Source organism: Liolophura sinensis, chromosome 1 (genome assembly GCF_032854445.1).
Source record: "Liolophura sinensis isolate JHLJ2023 chromosome 1, CUHK_Ljap_v2, whole genome shotgun sequence".
NCBI classification, from domain to species: Eukaryota; Metazoa; Mollusca; class Polyplacophora; order Chitonida; family Chitonidae; genus Liolophura; species Liolophura sinensis.
The window spans coordinates 21,186,991-21,207,511 of record NC_088295.1 but is presented as its reverse complement, the minus strand read 5'-3'; the positions used below and the strand labels follow the sequence as shown (position 1 = coordinate 21,207,511).

The 20,521-nt window shown below is 39.4% G+C and overlaps 1 protein-coding gene across 1 annotated transcript; it reads left to right on the top strand.

The window, feature by feature from the left end:
* Positions 1 to 1,212: 1,212 nt before the first annotated feature.
* On the top strand, positions 1,213 to 20,521 carry LOC135470688 (autocrine proliferation repressor protein A-like). Its single transcript, XM_064749726.1, has 12 exons — positions 1,213 to 1,771; positions 3,197 to 3,311; positions 3,789 to 3,900; positions 10,858 to 10,971; positions 11,246 to 11,338; positions 12,452 to 12,541; positions 13,453 to 13,582; positions 13,991 to 14,108; positions 14,933 to 15,020; positions 15,747 to 15,784; positions 17,839 to 17,927; positions 20,429 to 20,521. Exons 1-11 carry the CDS (start codon positions 1,579 to 1,581, stop codon positions 17,858 to 17,860), a joined length of 1,113 nt encoding a protein of 370 aa, XP_064605796.1. The 5' UTR covers positions 1,213 to 1,578; the 3' UTR covers positions 17,861 to 17,927; positions 20,429 to 20,521.

Below are 20,521 nucleotides of genomic sequence, written 5' to 3'. Positions count from 1 at the left end.
AGGCTCGTTATTACAAGTAAAATCTCTTCCTCTTACTTGTGTAAGTGTTTTGTTTTTTTCTAAGTTGAAAAAGGAGTTGGGGTAAGACGTAATGTAGCCTATTTGTTCTTGACGTGATTTCCCTGACGATGCAATTGGTAGTGGTATTTGTGCATGTATTAATATAATCAAATTCTTTATTTTTCGTTGGGAAATATTTTAGTTTCACCATGCATGAGCGCATATACATGTGGGTGTATACCACTAATCACTCTGAAAATGTCCTAAACATGGGTCCAGGTATATCTATAACTCAATTTTTATTAGGTATGTTTTGGCATGCATTTTAATGGAGAAAAGAGAGTCTGCAGAGAGAGCAGTGACACCTTCTTGCTGCATGAAGATATAATTGAGAAAGAATGTTGAAGGCTACTTTTAACCTATATATAACGAAACTTGTATATACATATACATATGGTGATGGTCGACAGTGTATTATCTGATGAGTTGGAGTATGGGGGATGATCTGTGTGCCTTTGGCATACTTTTCCCATGACCGTACAAGTACACCTTGTCATATACCACTGGTACAGTGTCACCATAAAGCTCACTTAACAAACATGTATACTTTTGAACGGAATATTTGTACAAATTGAGTATTTTTTCCAAGCCTATATACTTTTGGCACTGGGTTCCTATTGTTATCCAAAACTTCAACATTGAAACAAATAAGAGTAAAATCACAAAAATTGCACTGAGGTCTTTATGACTCATATAAGCGTTACATAGCTCTCGGTGAACATCAGGTCCTTGACTATGTTCAAATCCACGGAGCCCTCGGCGGCAGCTATATATACGTGTGGAAGGTCGGTCGTTTTACACTGCGTAATCCGGTCTCTTCCACCCATAAACCCGATAATCATCATACAACTTAACAATGCTGGAGTACGGTGTTAAATACACACTCACAGAAATAACAGAAATTCTACTGCATGCATGCTTCTTATACATAAGTGCATACATTGGTTTGGATTTTGAAAGTAGCCTACATGGAAGTAAAAAGTTATTGGTAGTTATATTGAAACTTGGAAAAACCTACATAGCACGTGCTGACATCATCACCCGTGCGTATGGAGCATGTAGCCTATATAGACGTTATTTCTGAGTATAATGTATACAAGTACATCCGCCTACTGAAAATGCCATCATCTTCATGCAAACTTCCTGGTTTATTTTGGTGAGCGAGCACAATAATTAAATTCATGCACATACATTGTGGTCATGGAAATACAATGGAAGAGTGTAAGACTATGTCAAAACTGTGAGGGAAGCTGAGAGACTTGTGCGATGCCAAAACTTACACGATTATAAGTATATACAATGGCTGATAGTGGGAGAGAAGAGTGAAAAAAGGGAGTACTGATAGCGGACGGACTTTGAGAAACGATCAGACAATACCCTCATGTGATCGGCCACACAAAGGTTAGGTTATTATATAGAAACATCATAATGATTTGAAATAGTTGACAGTTGCGGTTTGAATGTAGGATGAACGTTAATGTGATCTTTTAGACAATAGATGACCACAAAGACAGCATAATGAGGATTTTTTACAGTTGTATTCTTTCACTCGGCGTATGGCTGTCTTCTGTTTCATGGTCGCTGTCCACACCGCTGGACGATTATGTCAACAAGCCCGATCCACACTACAGCTATAAGCTGATAGACACATTCCGAGGGCCTGACTATACCCTCTATACATTAAATATGACTTCACAGAAATGGAAATCAGGTATGTCCAAACATTTTTATCAATAATTGTATGCTCTTTTCTCGTGAAACCGTGTAATTATCAATATATTCGCAAATATTTTACGTATTATATTAGTATTCTATGAGAAATGTAATTATTGTTACGCATATCGTATCATCTATATCATAAGTTAAATAACTTACTCATCCTTATTCATATACTTCGTTTATGTACATGCTGGCCTACTCAACATTCACGGAAAAACACTCCTTTTGTACACGGATGTTTGTTATATGTCTGTATAGGTTTGAAAAAACAGTATTATAAAGAAAACGGGATTCTTCCATGGATTCCGGAAACAAGTGTTGGCCAACGTAATCATGCTTACAAAGATTTCTTTCTCTGCATAAATATGTGACGTATACACCGGCGATGAAAATACATGTAGTATGGATTGCATAAATATATATGCATGTAGAGATTGGCGTACTGCGAAAAACCGTCTTTTATATTTACTTCTTTATTTTTTCTAGATTTATGTATTTCAATTTTATTTTTATTGGATTATTTACTTACTACATGTAGATGGTTGGTTTATGTAACACTCGGAAATTTTTCACCCGTAGGATAGCAATCGACTTCATGGTTGGGGGAACCCGGAGTGCCCATTGATAAACTACCGACATATATATGTCACGTGTTTATTATAGAGCCGTACAGATTTTGTACGCCATGCACATGTAAGGTCAATGACGAGTGATCGATAAGACTGTACAAACGCTCACACAAGCGCCCTTGACGGCTTACAGACACCGCTGTCCTACCAGTAATCAGAGCGGGGAAACTAGAAATTCCCTGTCCAAGACTGGGATCGAACCCGCACCCCGTGTGTGCTAAAAGTACACCATACCATTGAGCCACACCTTTCCTCATGTACCTTTCTTTAAATACCCTCCATTTAACAATAGTCCTATATTGGTATAGCGTGACCATATTTCTCTTGTAACATGAGTATATACATTATCAATATACCCACGTTGCGTCATCACCAAAGAAGGAATGGGGACCAATAGACAATACACAACTTTGACCCGAATTAGTGTAGGCGTTCAAGGTTCTCTATACATAGACCTACGGTCCACACTTAGAGATCTTCTTTCATGACCAGTGCTTGCCATGCGCTTCAATGGAATCCAGTAGAAACAAACAATTGGGAGATTATTCTACTCCACGATTTAAAGGGCTTTGACAGGACAAATCAATCATCACTCAATCATCTGCATCTCCGTTAATCAACCAACATTGAATATCGATCATTCTATCGAATGATGAGTCACGATCTCAAGACATCAAGCCAATCTGTGCATTGGTCAGTCAGTCAGTCAACTACCCCTTCAACGAAGCAAGCAATCAATACACACATCAGTTAATATAGTATAACCATTTGCCTCGTATCTTTTGTAGATGATGTGGTAACGCACCCGATATGGTGGCACTACTTGAGTGTGACAATACCAGACGAAGTCGAACTCAAGAATACAGCTTTTCTTTTCATTGACGGAGGATCAAATCATGACAAGTAAGAATATACAGGTGTATATATGTAAATATGTACGTACATAACATGCATATATTTGTAAAACATTCACAAGATGGGTAGGCCTACTTTTAATGAACAAAAACATGGGACTAATTATCTAAATCTCTTCGCAAGGAAGTCTCTAGTGTACGGAAACCCATTAGTGTCACGCTGAAAAGAAATATATTAGGCTTGAAATCGATTTAAGCCAACTGGGTGGATGGGTGGGTGTGGGCTTTTTGGGACCTGGGAGGGTGTCAACTTACGTGAATTTACAGAGATTCCCAGAGATGTAGTTTCTCTTGACTGTGATAAGTATTATGATATCCACTGTAATTCATTCCGGTACTCTCGAAGTGACATTTCCTTGTATTTTCTTTGAAACACATAGGTCTCCATCGACACTTACGACTATCTACTAATTCGTAGATGAAATATAGCCTATACACAAATATTTTTTGCCATAAATGTTTGTAGACCACCGAAGCCCACGGATAACTTTGTGTCGTTGATCACGATGTTTGCTGTGGGGACGAAATCAATAGGTGCCAACCTCAAAATGATTCCAAATCAGCCAGTGGTATTTAAGGTATGCGAGTGTCCTTGGTGCATGAAATAGAGCACTCATTGTGTTTTGACCTGTTTGACACCTACAACTCTTCATTAAGCTGAGATTCCATATACGCGGTATGCAGTTTGCGGTATACGGCACGCGGTACGCGGATACGGCATACGGCTTTCCATAACTTGGTCTCGGAATTGCAGCTGGATGGAGAAAAATTCCAACAGTACTTTCGTCTAAACAGAGAACAATTTAAAAAAGTTCCGACCACGTGTCGGGGAAACACCCCACCAGTAACGTCATTTCTTGGGATACCCTGTCCGGTTTTGAAAACGCATACCGCACCGATCGCTACATGGTGCGATTGATTTTGCCGTATACGTTTCCGCATGAAAAAACGGATCCGCGACCGTACCTATGGAATCATTGCAACTTATTTTAACTATTTCGATTTCTTGCCGCGTACCGCATACCGCTACCGCATGTAAGGAATCTCAGCTTTATACGATTTTAATATTGTATTTCAGCATAAACCACGATTCTGCTGGTGGACTAAAAAACCCGGAGGCCTCGACCCTTTGCATTGTTTCAGTGTGATTGTATATTAAATGTGTTGGCAACAAAGCATTTTGAGTAATTCTAGACCCGTGAGGTCTAATAAATTACATCCAACATCAGTGGATTTTTTTTTTAATTCTGCTTAAGGAATGATACTAAGGGGCGTGTAATTTGCTATTATCTCGAGACATTTCCAACGACTACGAATAACCATGCTAATTAATATAACATATGATAAAACTAAGAACACCTTCAATGATAGATGGAGGTTGGCCGAGCTTTATTCCTCTAATTTTACATCGGGGCATGAGTTGGAACTGTGAGCATGTCTATACGTATCATTAGATCACCCTATTATACGATAACCATGTACGAGGTATACCGAGATACCCATCCTTGAGGTATCCAGTGGTTGCCACCAATTGCCCTGGCAGACCACTGATAACCAAAGTTACTGCAGTTTACTGTCCAACGACTGTCGGCAAACTTAAAGAAGAAGAAAACTTAAAAACATGACACTATAGGCTGAAAAGAGCTCATTTTTTTCTATCTGGTGGTGCCTGCTGCATAATTTTGCCATTTTTCTCGCTTTACGCGTAAAGCCTAAAAACGGCAAAGCTGGCATAAATTGCTGTGTCCGTCGCGTCCTCCATCTTTAACACCCTGTAATTTATGCTGGGGTGTGTTGCCTCTCAGCCAATGAGAGTCGTTAAAACTGTCGGCTTGTTAGTGTAATCTCGGAACCTACGTTCAACATTCCGGTTCCCCGATCGTCAAGCAGAAAACGAACTGTACACTTCGCTACCTTCTGGGAAAAAGAGTTCTACCGGAAATGTACGAACTGCACTTTGGCCGTTTCCAACGGCAATTCTCTTCCTAACACAGAAGACTTCAGGACTAGTTCTTAGGCAAAATGGAGTTGCCCGTAACGGATTTTGGCGCTGACATTATCCATAATTTATCAACTTGAGGTACATATTAGAATTTTTTATGGCATGCACCTGCGAAAAGCATCCTCTTTTCAATGGTATTTGGTTGATATTTTAATTTTCTTCTCCCTTATTAGTAAAGAGATTCCTCTCAGGCTATATCCTGGTAACCCGGTTATGTCCATCGTTGGGACAGCCAAAAACATCTGATGTGGCCACACATATAGATGTATGTAGTACATCACATATCTCATCACATAAAACACACATTTTTTAACAATGTGGGAAAACATAAAGGTGATCCCATCCCATTAATAAAATTTTCCTTAAGTTTCAAGTGTATGCACACATGTAAGTCAATAAACATGCTCACAGTCTGCTACGTGTACAAATTTAATGAGCACATCCCACCATGATCCACCATAAACACTCTTAAATAGGTATGAGAGATTCCAAAGCAATCTGGAAATCTAAATTGAGGATGTAATTACTGATATCTGATGTGATAAACGTGTTCCGTCTGACCTGAATAAGCCGGGGATTGTGTGAGTTATGAACTTATATGTTAGTGTATTTCCCCTGGTCCGGCATTTCGCCCCAACATTTTTGTTGACCTTCCTGTGAGTTTGTCAATGGCTACAAGATTCTGTACCCCACGCCAGGCTAGCTTCGGTAGCATACAAGACCACATAATGTAACAACAGGCCATTAAGCAAAGGAATTTCTTCAAGCACATGGATCATGCTAAAAATCGAACTACATGACTTGCGTTTGCCCAATTCATTACTTCCCAGCTGTACTTGTTAGTTTCTGGGATTGGGTAGTGCTGGGGATCACGTTTAACAGCTGGGAGAAGCTCATCCCATCTCATCCCTCTTTTACCCACCCAACGAACAGAAAAATGGCTGCTTAAACCAAGGGAAGTCCCACCTGGTCGGCATAGCACTCGTATACCTGCCCAGAACACTATGGGAGATCCGTAGATGGTAACTTGCCTCTTTCCTGGAAATAAACTGAATTACTGAACATTTAGAAGGAAATATTCATTTGCTAACTAAACACATATCCACAACCCAAGGCTACTCGTATGTATGTGCAGACAGCTGACAATTTCCATCTTCCCAAAGCGTTTATACGGCCTCCCGACAGACCGCACACAGCTGCCATTGTTCCGGCGCCAACCAATGTGAGGTGTAATGACCTGATGGAACATCCGCAGAACTCAGTGCTTTCTTTAAAACAGATGTGAACTGGTACCAAGTGACTGGGTTGGTATCAAAATTACAAGTAAATGCCAGTTCCCACGTGGACGAACTGACAAATGCTCACTGACTGCCTTAACCGGACAAAGCTTTCTTTGATTTAATAGGTGGGGAACTAGTTGTGCTCTTTTACCGTAGTGATCAATTTTGGAGAACCGAATCTGAATGAGTAGGCACCTGCCCTGTGGTGAGTTAGAAAAACTGTTGTCATTTAACAGGAGGGCAATCAATCTTATGTCAGAAATACTATCTGGCACAAGCTCACTGATTCTTAAAAATCCAAGAAACGCCAACAAAAATGCAACTCTAAATCGTAAAACCTCGTATACGGAGGCACAAACATGGGGAAGGGCCAGCAAAATTTTCCGTAGTATATCTAACATGATGGGAGAGTGTACATCTGGGTGACCAGATTGCCTCCGAAATTCCTCTACTAACTTTTTTATAATGAAATGTTGTGTCGAATCTGGCCAGCTCATAAGCCTATGCCTCTTGCGCACACCTGCCAAAAATGTGGAAGCTGATGACGGGGATAACTGGGTCACTGGCACATATGCAATGTACATGATGATATCTTTCACTGGAACTGGCCGCTGGCCACAACTGGGGCCAGTTAGAAATATTCCTGAAGTTTACGAGAGATTCTATGCCTGTTTTATAACCCTTCCAAGTGCATGTGGCCAAAGCGCTATGAAGTCAACAATGTTCCTCTATCCATAGATGTCCCAGAATTCCCGTGGTACAGGTGTAGCTGCCCTGTCTGCCTGGGGTGCAAACTTCCTGAAGCTGGAAACCTGCAAACGAGACAAGAAATGAGCTATGCTATTTTCAACCCCAGAGACACACACATCTTAACAGGATGCTGTGTGTCATGCATTGTAATGTAATGAACTTTATGAGTTTCATTACCCTACTAGACTTAGAAGTTACCTTGTTTATGACTGCAACAACTGAATTGTTGTCACAATGAAAAATTACTTTCTTATTAGAGAGTAAATTTCTGTACACCATGATAGCAAGAACTATTGGAAAGGTTTCCAAAAACGTGATATCCTTGGAGATCTCTGTGTCAACCCATTCCTGTGGCCACACACCACAGATCCAATGTCCCATGTAAAAAGCACCAAAGAAAACTGACTCAGAGGCATCAGTATATAGCCGTAGGCTGTGATTTAGGAACCAAAATCTATCCAAGAAATATGAAGAACCATTAAATTCGGACAGGAATTTTTTCCACATTTGTAAATCTTTACGCACTGTTGTGGTTACCCTTATGAAATGGTGTGGTTTCCAGACATGCAATGTTGCATCTATTAACCGTCTACATTATGGGCTACCCTGTTTTACTGCACGACAGGCAAAATTAAGCAACCCAACTACTGCCTGGAGCTCCTTCAGTCAGAGTTTGTTGCAACAAAGGCCAGACTGTATATCAGCGCAAGTTTGTTTTAAGGCAGCCTAATTTGAATACACTGCATCTAATTCCAAGCCCAAAACTCTCAATCTTTTTAATGGCCCTTTAGTCTATTCATATGCTACTGGTATACTTAATGAATCACAAATCTGCATAAGACTATCAAGTATAAGTTGGCAGGTTGTTTTTGATTCACCAATGAACAGAAAGTCATCCAGGCATTTTTGTACCCCTTGGTGGGGAGATACCTGCGGTGTGCTATAAACATGTGCTATAGACTTTCTCACAGGTGGCACAGGAAATGGAACATCCCATTGGAAGGGTCTTATCAAAATAGAACTTACCTAGGAATGTAAACCCAAGCTGGTCAAAGTCACTTGGTGTAACCGGTAGGAATGTGAAAGTTGATTTTTTATCAGCTTTGGCCATATGAGAGTTCCCACCTATCTGCTGTATAAGATCCACAGCCTCATCAATACTGGAGTAGCCAACAGAAGACATGGCAGGGTTAATATGATCACTGACCACTTGAAGATATGAAAGGTGGTGAATTAGTCTGTAATCTCCCATTATGTTATTTTTCTTGGAAACCTATCTGATTGGCGAGACTTTAAGGTTAGGAAATGGGGGTGAGTCAAAGGGGCCTGCCATTCTATTTTGATTAATTTCTTTGTCTATTTTCTGTTCCGCTGTATCAAGATTTTGCTTAGCTGAAAGTAAATTTGTGGCATTTGTGGCAAACTTAAAACCATTCAACAAATACTCAGCATCTTCTTTATCTGGGTAATCCTTAAGCTGAATTTCCAACTGGTCCACTTTGATTGGTGTGAGAGCCAGCTCAAAAAAGGTGCTTACCTGAGGCTCAGGTTTGGCTGGTACCATGGTTACCCTTAGCTTTAAAACATTTTGGTTCTGGGTGGCCCATTACACCACAATACTTACATGCATGTCAGAATGGACATTTGGCAAAGTTACAATTACCCTGATTGTAGACCCAATAAACTTTAGTTGAGTTAGAGAGATTCCTGGTAACTTTATCTGCAGCCTGTCTATCCTGGGTTTCTGAGAACATTGCCATCATCCAAAGTTCATCATCATTTTGACACCCTGTAACTTAATAGGATTCTCTGCCATCCTCCACCTTAATTGATCTTCATACCTTGCCCACACAAAATTACCATGAGATGCAATAGTGCAAATGGTGTTAAAATATTTCAGCATTTCTCTAGCTTTGGTTGGATGACGCTTAATATAAAAATCCATGTAAATAGTGAATGTCAGCCGTGTGTCAATATCTAGTATGGGTTTAGCAAGCAGCTTTGGTCGCATAATGATTTTTCCCTCAGAAATGCCAAAGTTGAGAGAATAAGATGGCTCAATAATAACTTTGCTAGTCTTAACAAGTATGGCCAACTCAAAAAAATTGCCCTTTCCAAATTTTTCTTTAATGCTCTCTGGAACATGTGAACTGATTTAATCAGATATACTATGTAGTGGGGAGGGCTCATACATTCCCGCAGTGTCTACCTCTTTTTCCAATAACATTACCTGACTGTTGCCAGCCTCCACTTAGGAGATACGAACTCCATGGCTATCCAAAACACCTGAACTAAAAACAACATTTCACATAGTGGCAGTACAGTTTGGAATGTTCAATGCAACGGGATCCTTATTTGAAATTTCAATATTTTTTTGTTTTGTGGGATAGATAGGAAATCACTACTGCTTACGTCACTGTCGCAATCTTGGGTACGAGTATTAACATCAGGGTTAATTATTGATCGTAGCCTGTTGACATGGAGTCTGGTTTGCTCTAACAAAGAACTTAAATATCCGAACGCGTTGATGGCTTCAGTAAAAGTGTAATTATCCGACACCACCACAGTACTGTTACATGACGTACCAATATTTCCACTGACGGATAACGAACTTGCTGGCTGGTGTTGCTCGAGGCCGGCCACATTGTCCCCGACCAACCGGTGTTGTTGTTGTTGAGGAGGCTCTTGTGGATCAGCTTGTAAAGAAGATGGAATGACATCGCTTTCTTCGGCCTCTGTACGCTGACAGTTGCCTCACCTGACGTACGACGTTTCTTGGCCTGACGAGCTCGCGGCATCGCTGATATACTTTAAAAATACTTTACAATCTAAATGCCCAAACATGTGCGTGTTCCGGAAGATGTAATAATGCTTGATGGGCATGACGAAATATTTGCATGACCGACAACCTCCTGCGCTGGGGAGGTGGGGGTCATAAAGGGAGATCACTCTCTTTTGGGTTACCTGCGTCAAGGCAGAGTTGTCTCCTATTTCGTAGACGTGGCTCAAAATAATTAGTGCTGTGCCTGGAAAATGCTAAACACTCCTATTTAATAAAAATAACTGAGTAAAATGACGGGAGGCCATACTTCACTGATTACGTGAGCTAGAACATTTGCCAACTATCACTCTTTCATCGCTGCTCTGGTATCTATATGCTGCAAGTCTTCTATATTCTTTCCTTAGCTGCTGTGGGATCTTTCAGAATTAATGACAATGTTACTTTTCTCTACCCGATTGTAGACTATATTTTGAGCCATCTGAAACATACGAATTCCAGCCCTTCGCAAGCTTTGTATATTGTATAGTGCCCGAGCAAGAACACCAAGAACACTGCATGGTTTCCTCTGGACATTGTCTAGTTTCCTCCACCCATTAATCTGATCACCGCCATTTATACTGGTAATATTCTTCAGCATGTCTGCTAATCATTTATGTTTTGATTGGAATATGCTTCTGCAGTGAACTGCCTTATATATTTTCCCCGTTTCTGAATCCTGTAGAAAGACCCAACCCAAAAGTCCCGCTCCGAAGATTCCATCATTGCCTGGACGTGGAAAACGTTTATTGAAAACACTACAGACCCTGAGATCCTTCTGAGAATGCCAATGACCAAAGTATGAGTGAACATTCTTGATTTCGGAGAAATTGTTGTTTAAGTGCTTTTATATACATGTAACCCTTGGTAATTTGCGTCCTAATATAGAAACGAGTGGCACAAGAGTAATTAACGAAATGTTACGAAATGACTAGGCCTAATTTGTGTGGTTATTGGTAAATATGTTTGATAAATAATATATAATTTATATGTATACGGTATAAAACGCATGTTTGTGTAACCGATTATAAGCTTTGCATATTTTCATCACGGCTTTATATGTATGTCCAAAGGCAGCCGTAAGAGCGTTGGACACAATAACCGATTTCGCGGGGAAAACTGCAAACATCACACCGAGCAAGTTCATGGTGGCCGGAGCATCCAAGGTAATGACTGAGACATTCAACATCCATACACCTACACTTATAACTTATATAAACACGGTATAGTGTAGGCCTATGTATAAATTATGTCTCTTGTGTTTATTAATTGGCTCTCTACCGATCATGAGGGTAAAATTATATACTAATGTGGCCGATGGAAATTACATATATTCATGTCCAGTTTAATGAAAGTCGCCTGGCATTTACACATATAGAGGCAACATAACTGCCAAGCAATCAGTTAAACGCTTTTGCCTAAATCTCCGTTGATAAAAAGACGTTATTACATAATGGATTAAGTTTTAATGCCAAAAATATTGTTCAAAGGGGATGTGACGGATGACTGGTGAACTGTGAAGTGAGTTAAGTGAGTTATCGAATTGAATTCGGTTTAGTTCTCAGATTACTGCTTCTGTGGCCTAATGGTTAAAGCGTCCGCCTAAAAGTCGGGAGATCTGGGATCAAACCCGGGTCGGGTCATGCCAAAGACTTTAAAAATGGTACTTCTTGCTTTCTTGCTTGGCGTTCAGCACTGAGGGAAGCAAGGAAACAGGACTCTTGGTTTGGTGTCTCCGGCAGCATGGACTCACCCTGTTAAGTAAAAATTGTACGACGTAAAACCCCAATCATTCATTCATTCATTTCTGACATCAGGATTGCGAATCTATGACGGGCTATAAGAGACACGGGATGAGTATAGCTATTGTTTGCTCGATCATTCTAAATGTTTAGCACACTACCGTCCCATAAAGTTTTCGTCATACTTACAAGAGCGTTTGATGTCAGAACAATCATCGTGTATATTCGAAAACCCATCTATATAGGTACATGCGTAATGTATGGAAGAAAGGTGGTTATACTGTCTATAGAATCTACTGAAGTGAAGTAAAGGCGTTTTCGTATATAGTTTTATGGGTCCATGCAGTTCCATGTGATGATTTATACCGGCAGGCATCTGTTGCCATACATTTCTGTCGACATGTTTTCACGATTAAGACGAGACTATACAGCAAAAAGGATAGCCACTCACAAAGATGTCGTTGAATACACGCTTGAAAGTGTTGCTTGTACTCACTCTTTTATATATATGCTTTTTCATGCTTACTTTCATTGTAGAGAGGATGGACAACTTGGACTACTGGTGCAGTGGACAAAAGGGTGTTCGCCATAGCACCAATAGTATTAGACGTTCTGAACTTCGTAAAGGTGAGATAATCTTCATGTACATTCTACATGTACAAATCTAAACGTATATTATTAGGCATTCTGAACTAAGTCACTGAAGACAGACCACAGAAGTCATACAAACTTTGGTCCCGTGTTGCATATATAAGTTATATGTATACATACTGGTAAAATTTTACCGTCTTGAAAGTAAATGAAATACAAACCATATACGCTTTCCAGTATCACGGAAGGCACTCACGGAAGCATTACTGATGTAAGTTTTGCCGACGGCTCTAATTTCAATAATTAATTTGAATGATTGTATGCACAGAAATTCTTTGAAATCTAGTAGGTATATCACCGTACACATGTGCATGTACCGAGTATTGGGATTCACCATTTTCTTGATTAATACCACAATATTCCCGATTTGTCACACAGAAATGTAGAAATAAATGGCATGAACCATGCATGCATATCAATTTACTGTCCCAGGTTATTAAAGTAGGCCTGGAATGATCTTTATGTTCGTATCGTGATGAGCCTTTATACAGGGTTTTATAACATCGCCATACAACTCAGAAGTCCAAATTGACTTACATTTGTATTCAAAGCGTTTAAGTTTAATAAACTTAAAGAAATTTGGTACCGTGACCAGACATGCTCTATAAGAAACCATATAGCGTTGTATTCGAATTGAGCTTTTGTTTTATTTTTGTTTATTTCCATGTGTCCACAACAATATCCGTGTCCAAATTCTTTGAATGAGATGAAATGGCAGTGATAGTGACAAGCAAACTTGGCACATGTCACACGTGGAAAAAATTCATTGAGTTCTAATTATCCGGCTGTGTTTGTTATAACCCTAATAAGATTTTCAGCATTTCTGGTAAATTGTGTACTTATGAATTGTAACTGTCAAAAGCTGAAATTTCTAAACTTTCTGGCAGAATCTTCATCACTTTTATCGAGCGTTGGGAGGGTGGACATTTGCTTTTAACAGTTATTATGAGCTAAACTTCACCGATCAGCTGGACAATCCAAATACACAACTAATGGCAGATATTATTGATCCTATCTGTAAGTATACACACACATCTATAAATCTAATTTTTTATGAGGACATTTGCACAAATAGTCATATAAGGTCATGCAATGGCTTATCTATTACTGAACTATACATGCAACCTCATACCTTCATGAACCGCTTAGTTACAAGTCGAAAGGTAAACGAGGTAAAATTGATTTTGCTAAATACGTATATTAAAGCTTCTTCATATAATGGAGTACTGGCCTGCGATGTGTTTGAGAGCTTCTTTAGACCAATTTGTTTCCATTTTAATTAATTTAATCCGTTAAAGGCCTACCTAATTGAATTTTCCCTGTGTATAACAACCGCATTTTCAGAAGCTCCTTACTCAAGTTTATATTCGAATTGTTGTAATATATAAACACGCTCATTATCAAATACGTTTTGTCACCTATAAGCCTATAACGACCGATTGACAATGCCCAAGCTGGTTATCAGCACCGGGGGGGATGAGTTTTTCCTGCCTGACGATTCTCATTATTACTTCAATCAGCTCAGTGAACCGAAATACATGAGGTAAGCGGCCCTAGCGGGTAACTGTACCCATTTATATGTTCCAGTGCAGGCTCTAATTTATTCATTTATTTGATTGGTGTTTTACGCCGTGCTAATATTTCACTTATGCGACGGCGGCCAGCATTATGATGGGAAGAAACGCACGACCATCCGCAGGTTATTGGCAGACCTTCCCACGTACGGCCGGAGAGGAAGCCAGCATGAGCTGTACTTGAACTCACAGCTACCGCATTGGTAGGAGGCTCCTGGGTCATTACACTTCGCTAGCGCGCTAGCCCACTGAGGCCCCCTTACAGGCCCTAAAAAATAATACAAAATAAAGAAGTGACTAAAGCCGAGCATAAATCACAATGTGCCCACTCTATTGCCCGTGAAGTATCTGACGTGGAAAACTGACTGTATGCAGTCAGTCTCTGCATATATTATCCTGTAGGTTGAATGAAAAGCTGTGACACACGAGGTGCGGGTTCAAAGCCGGCATTGGCCAGGGAATTTGTACATTCCTCTCGCTCTCACTACATCATTGGGAACTTGGTGAGAATAAACGGTCGACGACTCCCGTGTGATTGTTTGCACAGTATGTCTTTTGCTGAGGGCCACTCGTCTTCCACCAATATGATGTCCATGAAAAGACTTACCAAAGGTCGGTGGTTTACGCCTGGTATTCCAGTTTCCATCACCTACAAAGCTGACTGAAAAATTCTTCAGCATGGCGTTATTCAACGATCAAATAAACTAAATAAACAAACTGAATGAAAAGATCCTGAACTACATGTATCTGCTTCCTATAACACTTAAAGCCAGGTTCTCTGATATTTCCACAGAATTCTTCCCAATGCAGAACATTCCTGTGCCGGACACGAGATCAGTCTCTTTTTTACTCTGAGGGCTTTTTACTTATCCATTGTGAAGGTAACAGAATTTTGAAAGGGAGGACGGAATCTGAGATTTTTAAAGTTCAGGGCCTAACAAAAGCCTTTCAATCAAGAAATGAAAACCCCGGTGATTAAAATGTTCAAAAAGACACTGTATACTGCATGTATATCGCGTGCTGGTATATATCATACAGCCCGCCTCCTCTAGTCCGTTAACTGAGATTTCTCTGGCCTCTGATAATTAAGCTGCATGCGTTGCTTTCCTTGGACTGTACAGTTTTCTCCTTCTATAAAGTTACCATCAGGATATAAGTGAATTATTCCAAAGAAAGGCGTAAGACAATTCGAATAAATATACAAATACATAAATAAATAACTTAAGAATTTGTCCATATTTTACCCTAAATTTTAGCCCAAATTTAAATTAATGAAAAGCAGTTTAGTATCTGGAAAGAACAGAATGATCGTGGGCATACACTGTATGTGATTTCTGCACGTGTAAACACTGTTTTGGTGGATTTTCAAACTGAGAAAAATGCTGTAAATCCCTTATAATGTCAACGAGGTAGATCTACAAAAATTACTGTACAAAGAGAAGTGCTTGCTGATACAGGTTTACAATTTTGACATATGCCATCGAATTTCATACCTTTTTTTTTTAACTGTAATTTTGCATTCTATTGGTGGTGTATATTGGTGATTTCCAAGGCATAAACAATTGGAATTTATGCTTAAACTTATTCTTCTTCATTGAAAATTTTAGGGGTGGACATTCCCAAGGTTTCTTGGAAACGAGAAACGGTGAGTGTGAGATATACTAATACCAAGCTCAGGTGGTTTTAAATTTTATATTGTGCTTTATTGCACACATAGTAATCATATGTAGATGTATATTATACTGTTTATATAGCACAAATGCATTTGTTTTATGACACAATCTTTCGAAACAGAATGTTTGTGTCATATTTGAACAACTCTTTCTTGTATTGAATTAACATCACAGGGTCGTGTTGAAAGAATTGACTATAAGATGTGTTAAATGTTATATACGTAAGTTTTTGTTGTATTGCATAATTAAGTCATTCTGGTTCAACACAAGTTTGTGTTTTATTATTTTGTAACACAAACGTGTACTTCACGTTTATTTGACACATCTTTGTGTCCATAGGGTAACACATTTCCGTGTTGAAAGAAAAATAGCACATGTCGTTGTGTTAGATTTCAACACAATTGCTTTACATTATTTAGTTATATATATTAGGCGTATATACTGTGTGTGTAGCACAGATAGAATATACAGCCTACATATGCTACACTTGCATGATAGCTCAAAATATGCCCGTTATACTAATGTAGCTCTGTTGGTTAATTAGAGAATATCGCACATTAAAGTAAAGGTAAAAGACAAGTCCCGAGGCAACAAGTTGGTTATTACGGAAAACACAAGCCACATCCTTCGTATACGTGGGAACGCGGTGCCTTCGTGGTACTATTTTTACATGAAGTATTTTTTGGTACGGCATAAATCATCAGGCATAAATCACCAGACAAAAAAATAAATAAATACGTGGTAAAAAGCCTATTAGAAACTTCCGAATGATCGTGGGTTTTCCCAGTGCTGGCCCTCTTTCTTCCCACCGTACTTCCACAATACTGACCGGCGTCGTTTAAGTGACATGTTCTTTGAGTACGACGTAAAACAAATCAAATAAATGATCAAATAAATAACCCACCTGACTTGAAGTGACAAGTTGTTTTCATTATCATTTTCAACAGTTATTTTGGTATTCAAACTTTTAAAACAAAGTTGGTCTTTGCCACTTTTCCCGAGAGTGGTAATTTTGGTATTCAGTCTATAGTTATGTACATTTTCTTCTAAGAAGTATATACAACAGCACTGCGACGGTAGTTACATGTTGTGTAGGCAAACATATCCATGTGAATGTGTGTACAGTTGTTACACTCATTTCCTGACAATTCTTTTTACATCTGTCTCAATACACTTGTTATATCCATTTCCTTACAATGCTTGCACATGTGGATTTTGCAAACACACGTGGAGTTCACAGTACTGATACTGTTACCCGAATATCTAATAGTTTTCATTTATGGCATTTACCTTTTTCATAACATTATCAATGAAAGAAGTGTTTGATTATCAACCTTTGACGAATAGTTGCAATTCGCCTTCACTTGAAAGGAATGTATTTTTAAGTTGTAAGCATAAAGTCGCGTTCACATCGTGTGATTGTGAAGCCGACCCATCGGATTCGAATAATTCATTGAAAATACAACAACAGCATGCGTTATTCCATTCGATTACAGGATAAGACAAATCCTATCGTCTGAACACGGCTTATGAAATCGGCTTGTGCTTTAGTCATCCCACTTGTCGAATCGATATGACAGATCGACAGAGCTTTTCACCCAATATCAATATTTTGTAATTCCATCTATACTTATTACCTTCACTGGCTCCAACATCTGCGTGCATCTAAACCATTGCATGACGATCACACTCACTTTCTTACCTCTAGGTCACATTATGTTATAACCTTACAAAAATCCATTCTATCCCATCTGAATTGTCCGCAATGCGCGGTGACAAAGGTATATGGTTTAAAGGCCAGTATAACCTGTCGTGAAATAGAAATTTAAACAACAAACGTTAATTTCACGCCGTAGAATAGCACTTTTACCACTGAAGCAAATATGGAGGGTATAGTTCTTTATAGTTGTACAATGATACAATATCTCAGTACCATATACCATCTACTTGAGAATTTAAAGGCAGAAAAGATCGACTTCTCAATGTAATCTCGATATATGATTAACCAAAGTACTTTTTCTTCCAGCTTTCAAGTGGTGGTCGTATAACTGTGATGACAGATACTACACCCATGACAATCCATGCATACAAAGCCAAAACACTTGACGGTCTAAGGTAATTTGAATATCTTGTCATTAATCTTTGTTGTAATTTGCACGTCGCTGTCAGTAGCATTTAACAGTGGAACACTGCATCGACAATTGCATTATTATAGATTTGGTGTAGTGGCAAATCTTAGAATAATATATTATACATAAGTGGTATGGTATATAACCTGTGTCTAAATTTAAATTTAACGATGTGTTTCGGTTCGGCATCACACTGGAAATCCCCTGCAGCCTCAGATCTTATCGTTGCGAAAAGCGATCGTCGGTTCCTTTCAGTGCTCTCAACAAGTTTTTTGTTGAGATAACTGACATCCGTTCGTCCGAGTTTTCTGCTTGACCCTTTGCACGACTCTTGAGAAGTTCATCATTTCCAAGAATACCATTATCGGCTGCATGGTCACTTGCGTATTGCACCAATTTTCAGTCTTACGATATTTCATGACTACAGAATTAGATCCACCGGCGATAAACCAGGAATTTCATCGTATTTATCAAACTTTTAACATATATATACTTATTTGGGAAGACACACAGGGAGAAGTTTTCTTCTTCAGTTGTGCCAAGTGAGCCAGCACATGAGAAGAATCTTGCTTTTATACCTATTTATCCTGGCCACATCAGAAAAATCTTGAGATCGTCCAGATGAATTTCTTCGGAGTTACTTTGCTTATTTACCATGAAATACAGCAGACAACCTCAGGGCACGTGTGCATCAAACGGGAAGGACATCTGATCGCCTCAGGTCAAGACGCCCCCGTATGACGACACACGCCGAGCACAATCAAATTCGGCTACGTCATTTGCGTGTAAACGCAAAGCTTAGGGGTCGCGTAGCTGCGCTGGCCATCTTCGTGCCCGAAGTCATGATGTTGGGCCAGTTCTGACACAGGTAAACCGTAATGAACGTCTGCACGGTGTCCAGTTTCACCTGCTCTTGAACCAGAGTTTTACACTGCGATTTGCTGACTTAATTGGTGGGTACCTCAATGCAGCGGGATATCGTGACCAGGTCCTTGACCCGGAGCTGGTACCGCTCCATGCCTGTTCGTGACCTAGGCCTCCAACATTCCAACACAAGAGCTGGGTGCCATGTTGGTATGGCAGTGGCGCAGGTTGCCAATGCCAAATTCAGGGGTGTTAGGCAATCAGTGAGACAACGTTGCCTTGCTGTTGTTAATGCGAGAGGAAGCAGTACTGAATATACAGGTGGCTAGTCCCTGTGAAATCAAAAAGCGCCACCATCATGCTACTGTTGACTGTGGAGGGTCTACCAACGGCGTCCTCGTGTCAGATGTTTACAAATTTGTCACAGACATAGCTCAACAATGAAAACTCACAATAATCGTCATTAAGCATTGAATATATACAACCTATATAAACTCCTCCAGCAATTAAGATTAATCTAATTATGTTCAAAAACAATATTCTAGCATTTCTCAGATATGTGTGTAAACTGCCATGTAAAACAACTCTCAGGTGGTAATGTAGAGCACCCCACCTATGTTTTTTTGAAAATACCATATTTTATATTACTAAACAGCTGAAGAAATGAACTTTGGATGATTAATTTGATACTCTTTATGCCAGAAATTTCCCAAAAAGTCGGTTGGTGTCCCAGAGGGAATATACAATTGGCTTTGTTTTGTGTCATAGTCTGAGTCATTAAGATTAAAATTTATAAAGTTCTGCATGCTCTTGCCAATTTCATTGTCTTACAACATAATGCCATATAATTAGAAAGGATTTAATTAGTGTGTAGTCTTGATATGGCCTGTATAGTCTATGAGTTCTGGAGATTATTTTGATCGTTGGTTGTTGTGCTGTGTAAAAATATGGGCAAGGATACAGTCATAATACAGATTTGCACATTTACTGACAAATGCATGTAATGCCTGATCTATTTTAGTATGCGCTCATTACGTTCACACACTAGATTTTTTCCTTTCCACACACTTTGTTCCATATAGGTAGTGCCTATGTTTGGAACATAAACGAGTACGTGAAATTTCTTTTTTTGTTCAGTGTACATTCACATATCTTCCTCCCTGTTGCATTCTATGACTAGAAAGATTCCGTTCTATATTCAGCATTACTCAACGTTTCAAATCTTTGTATATATAATCTGTAGGAAAAGCGTTCTATCATCTCGTCCAAAGAACAATCGGACTAATTTTAATGACTTGAATGAATGTAGTAGGGCACAAATTAGTGTTTATATCATCTGATCTGTCTGATTGGGTGTTTTTCGCCGTACTCAAGAAAACTTCACTTTTACGATGGCGGCCAGCATTATGGAGGAGGAGAAACCGGGCAGAGCCCGGGGGAAACCCACGACAATCCGTAGGTTGCTGGCTGACCTTCTTTTGTCATCTGAAGATTTTCACCCAAATACCCATGTACAACCACATTGTAAAACACAAACTCGGGGTTAGCGATATCTGTGTGGCACTGATTTTTTTCTCTTATCATTACTATCGTTAACGTATTTTAACCATGCGTTCTTTTCAGGAGGGATTTCCGCCTTTAGTGGGAACACCTGGCAACCCTACGAAACCCTTTCCACACCCCGTTCCATGGCTGACATTTGACGTACAGGAAGTG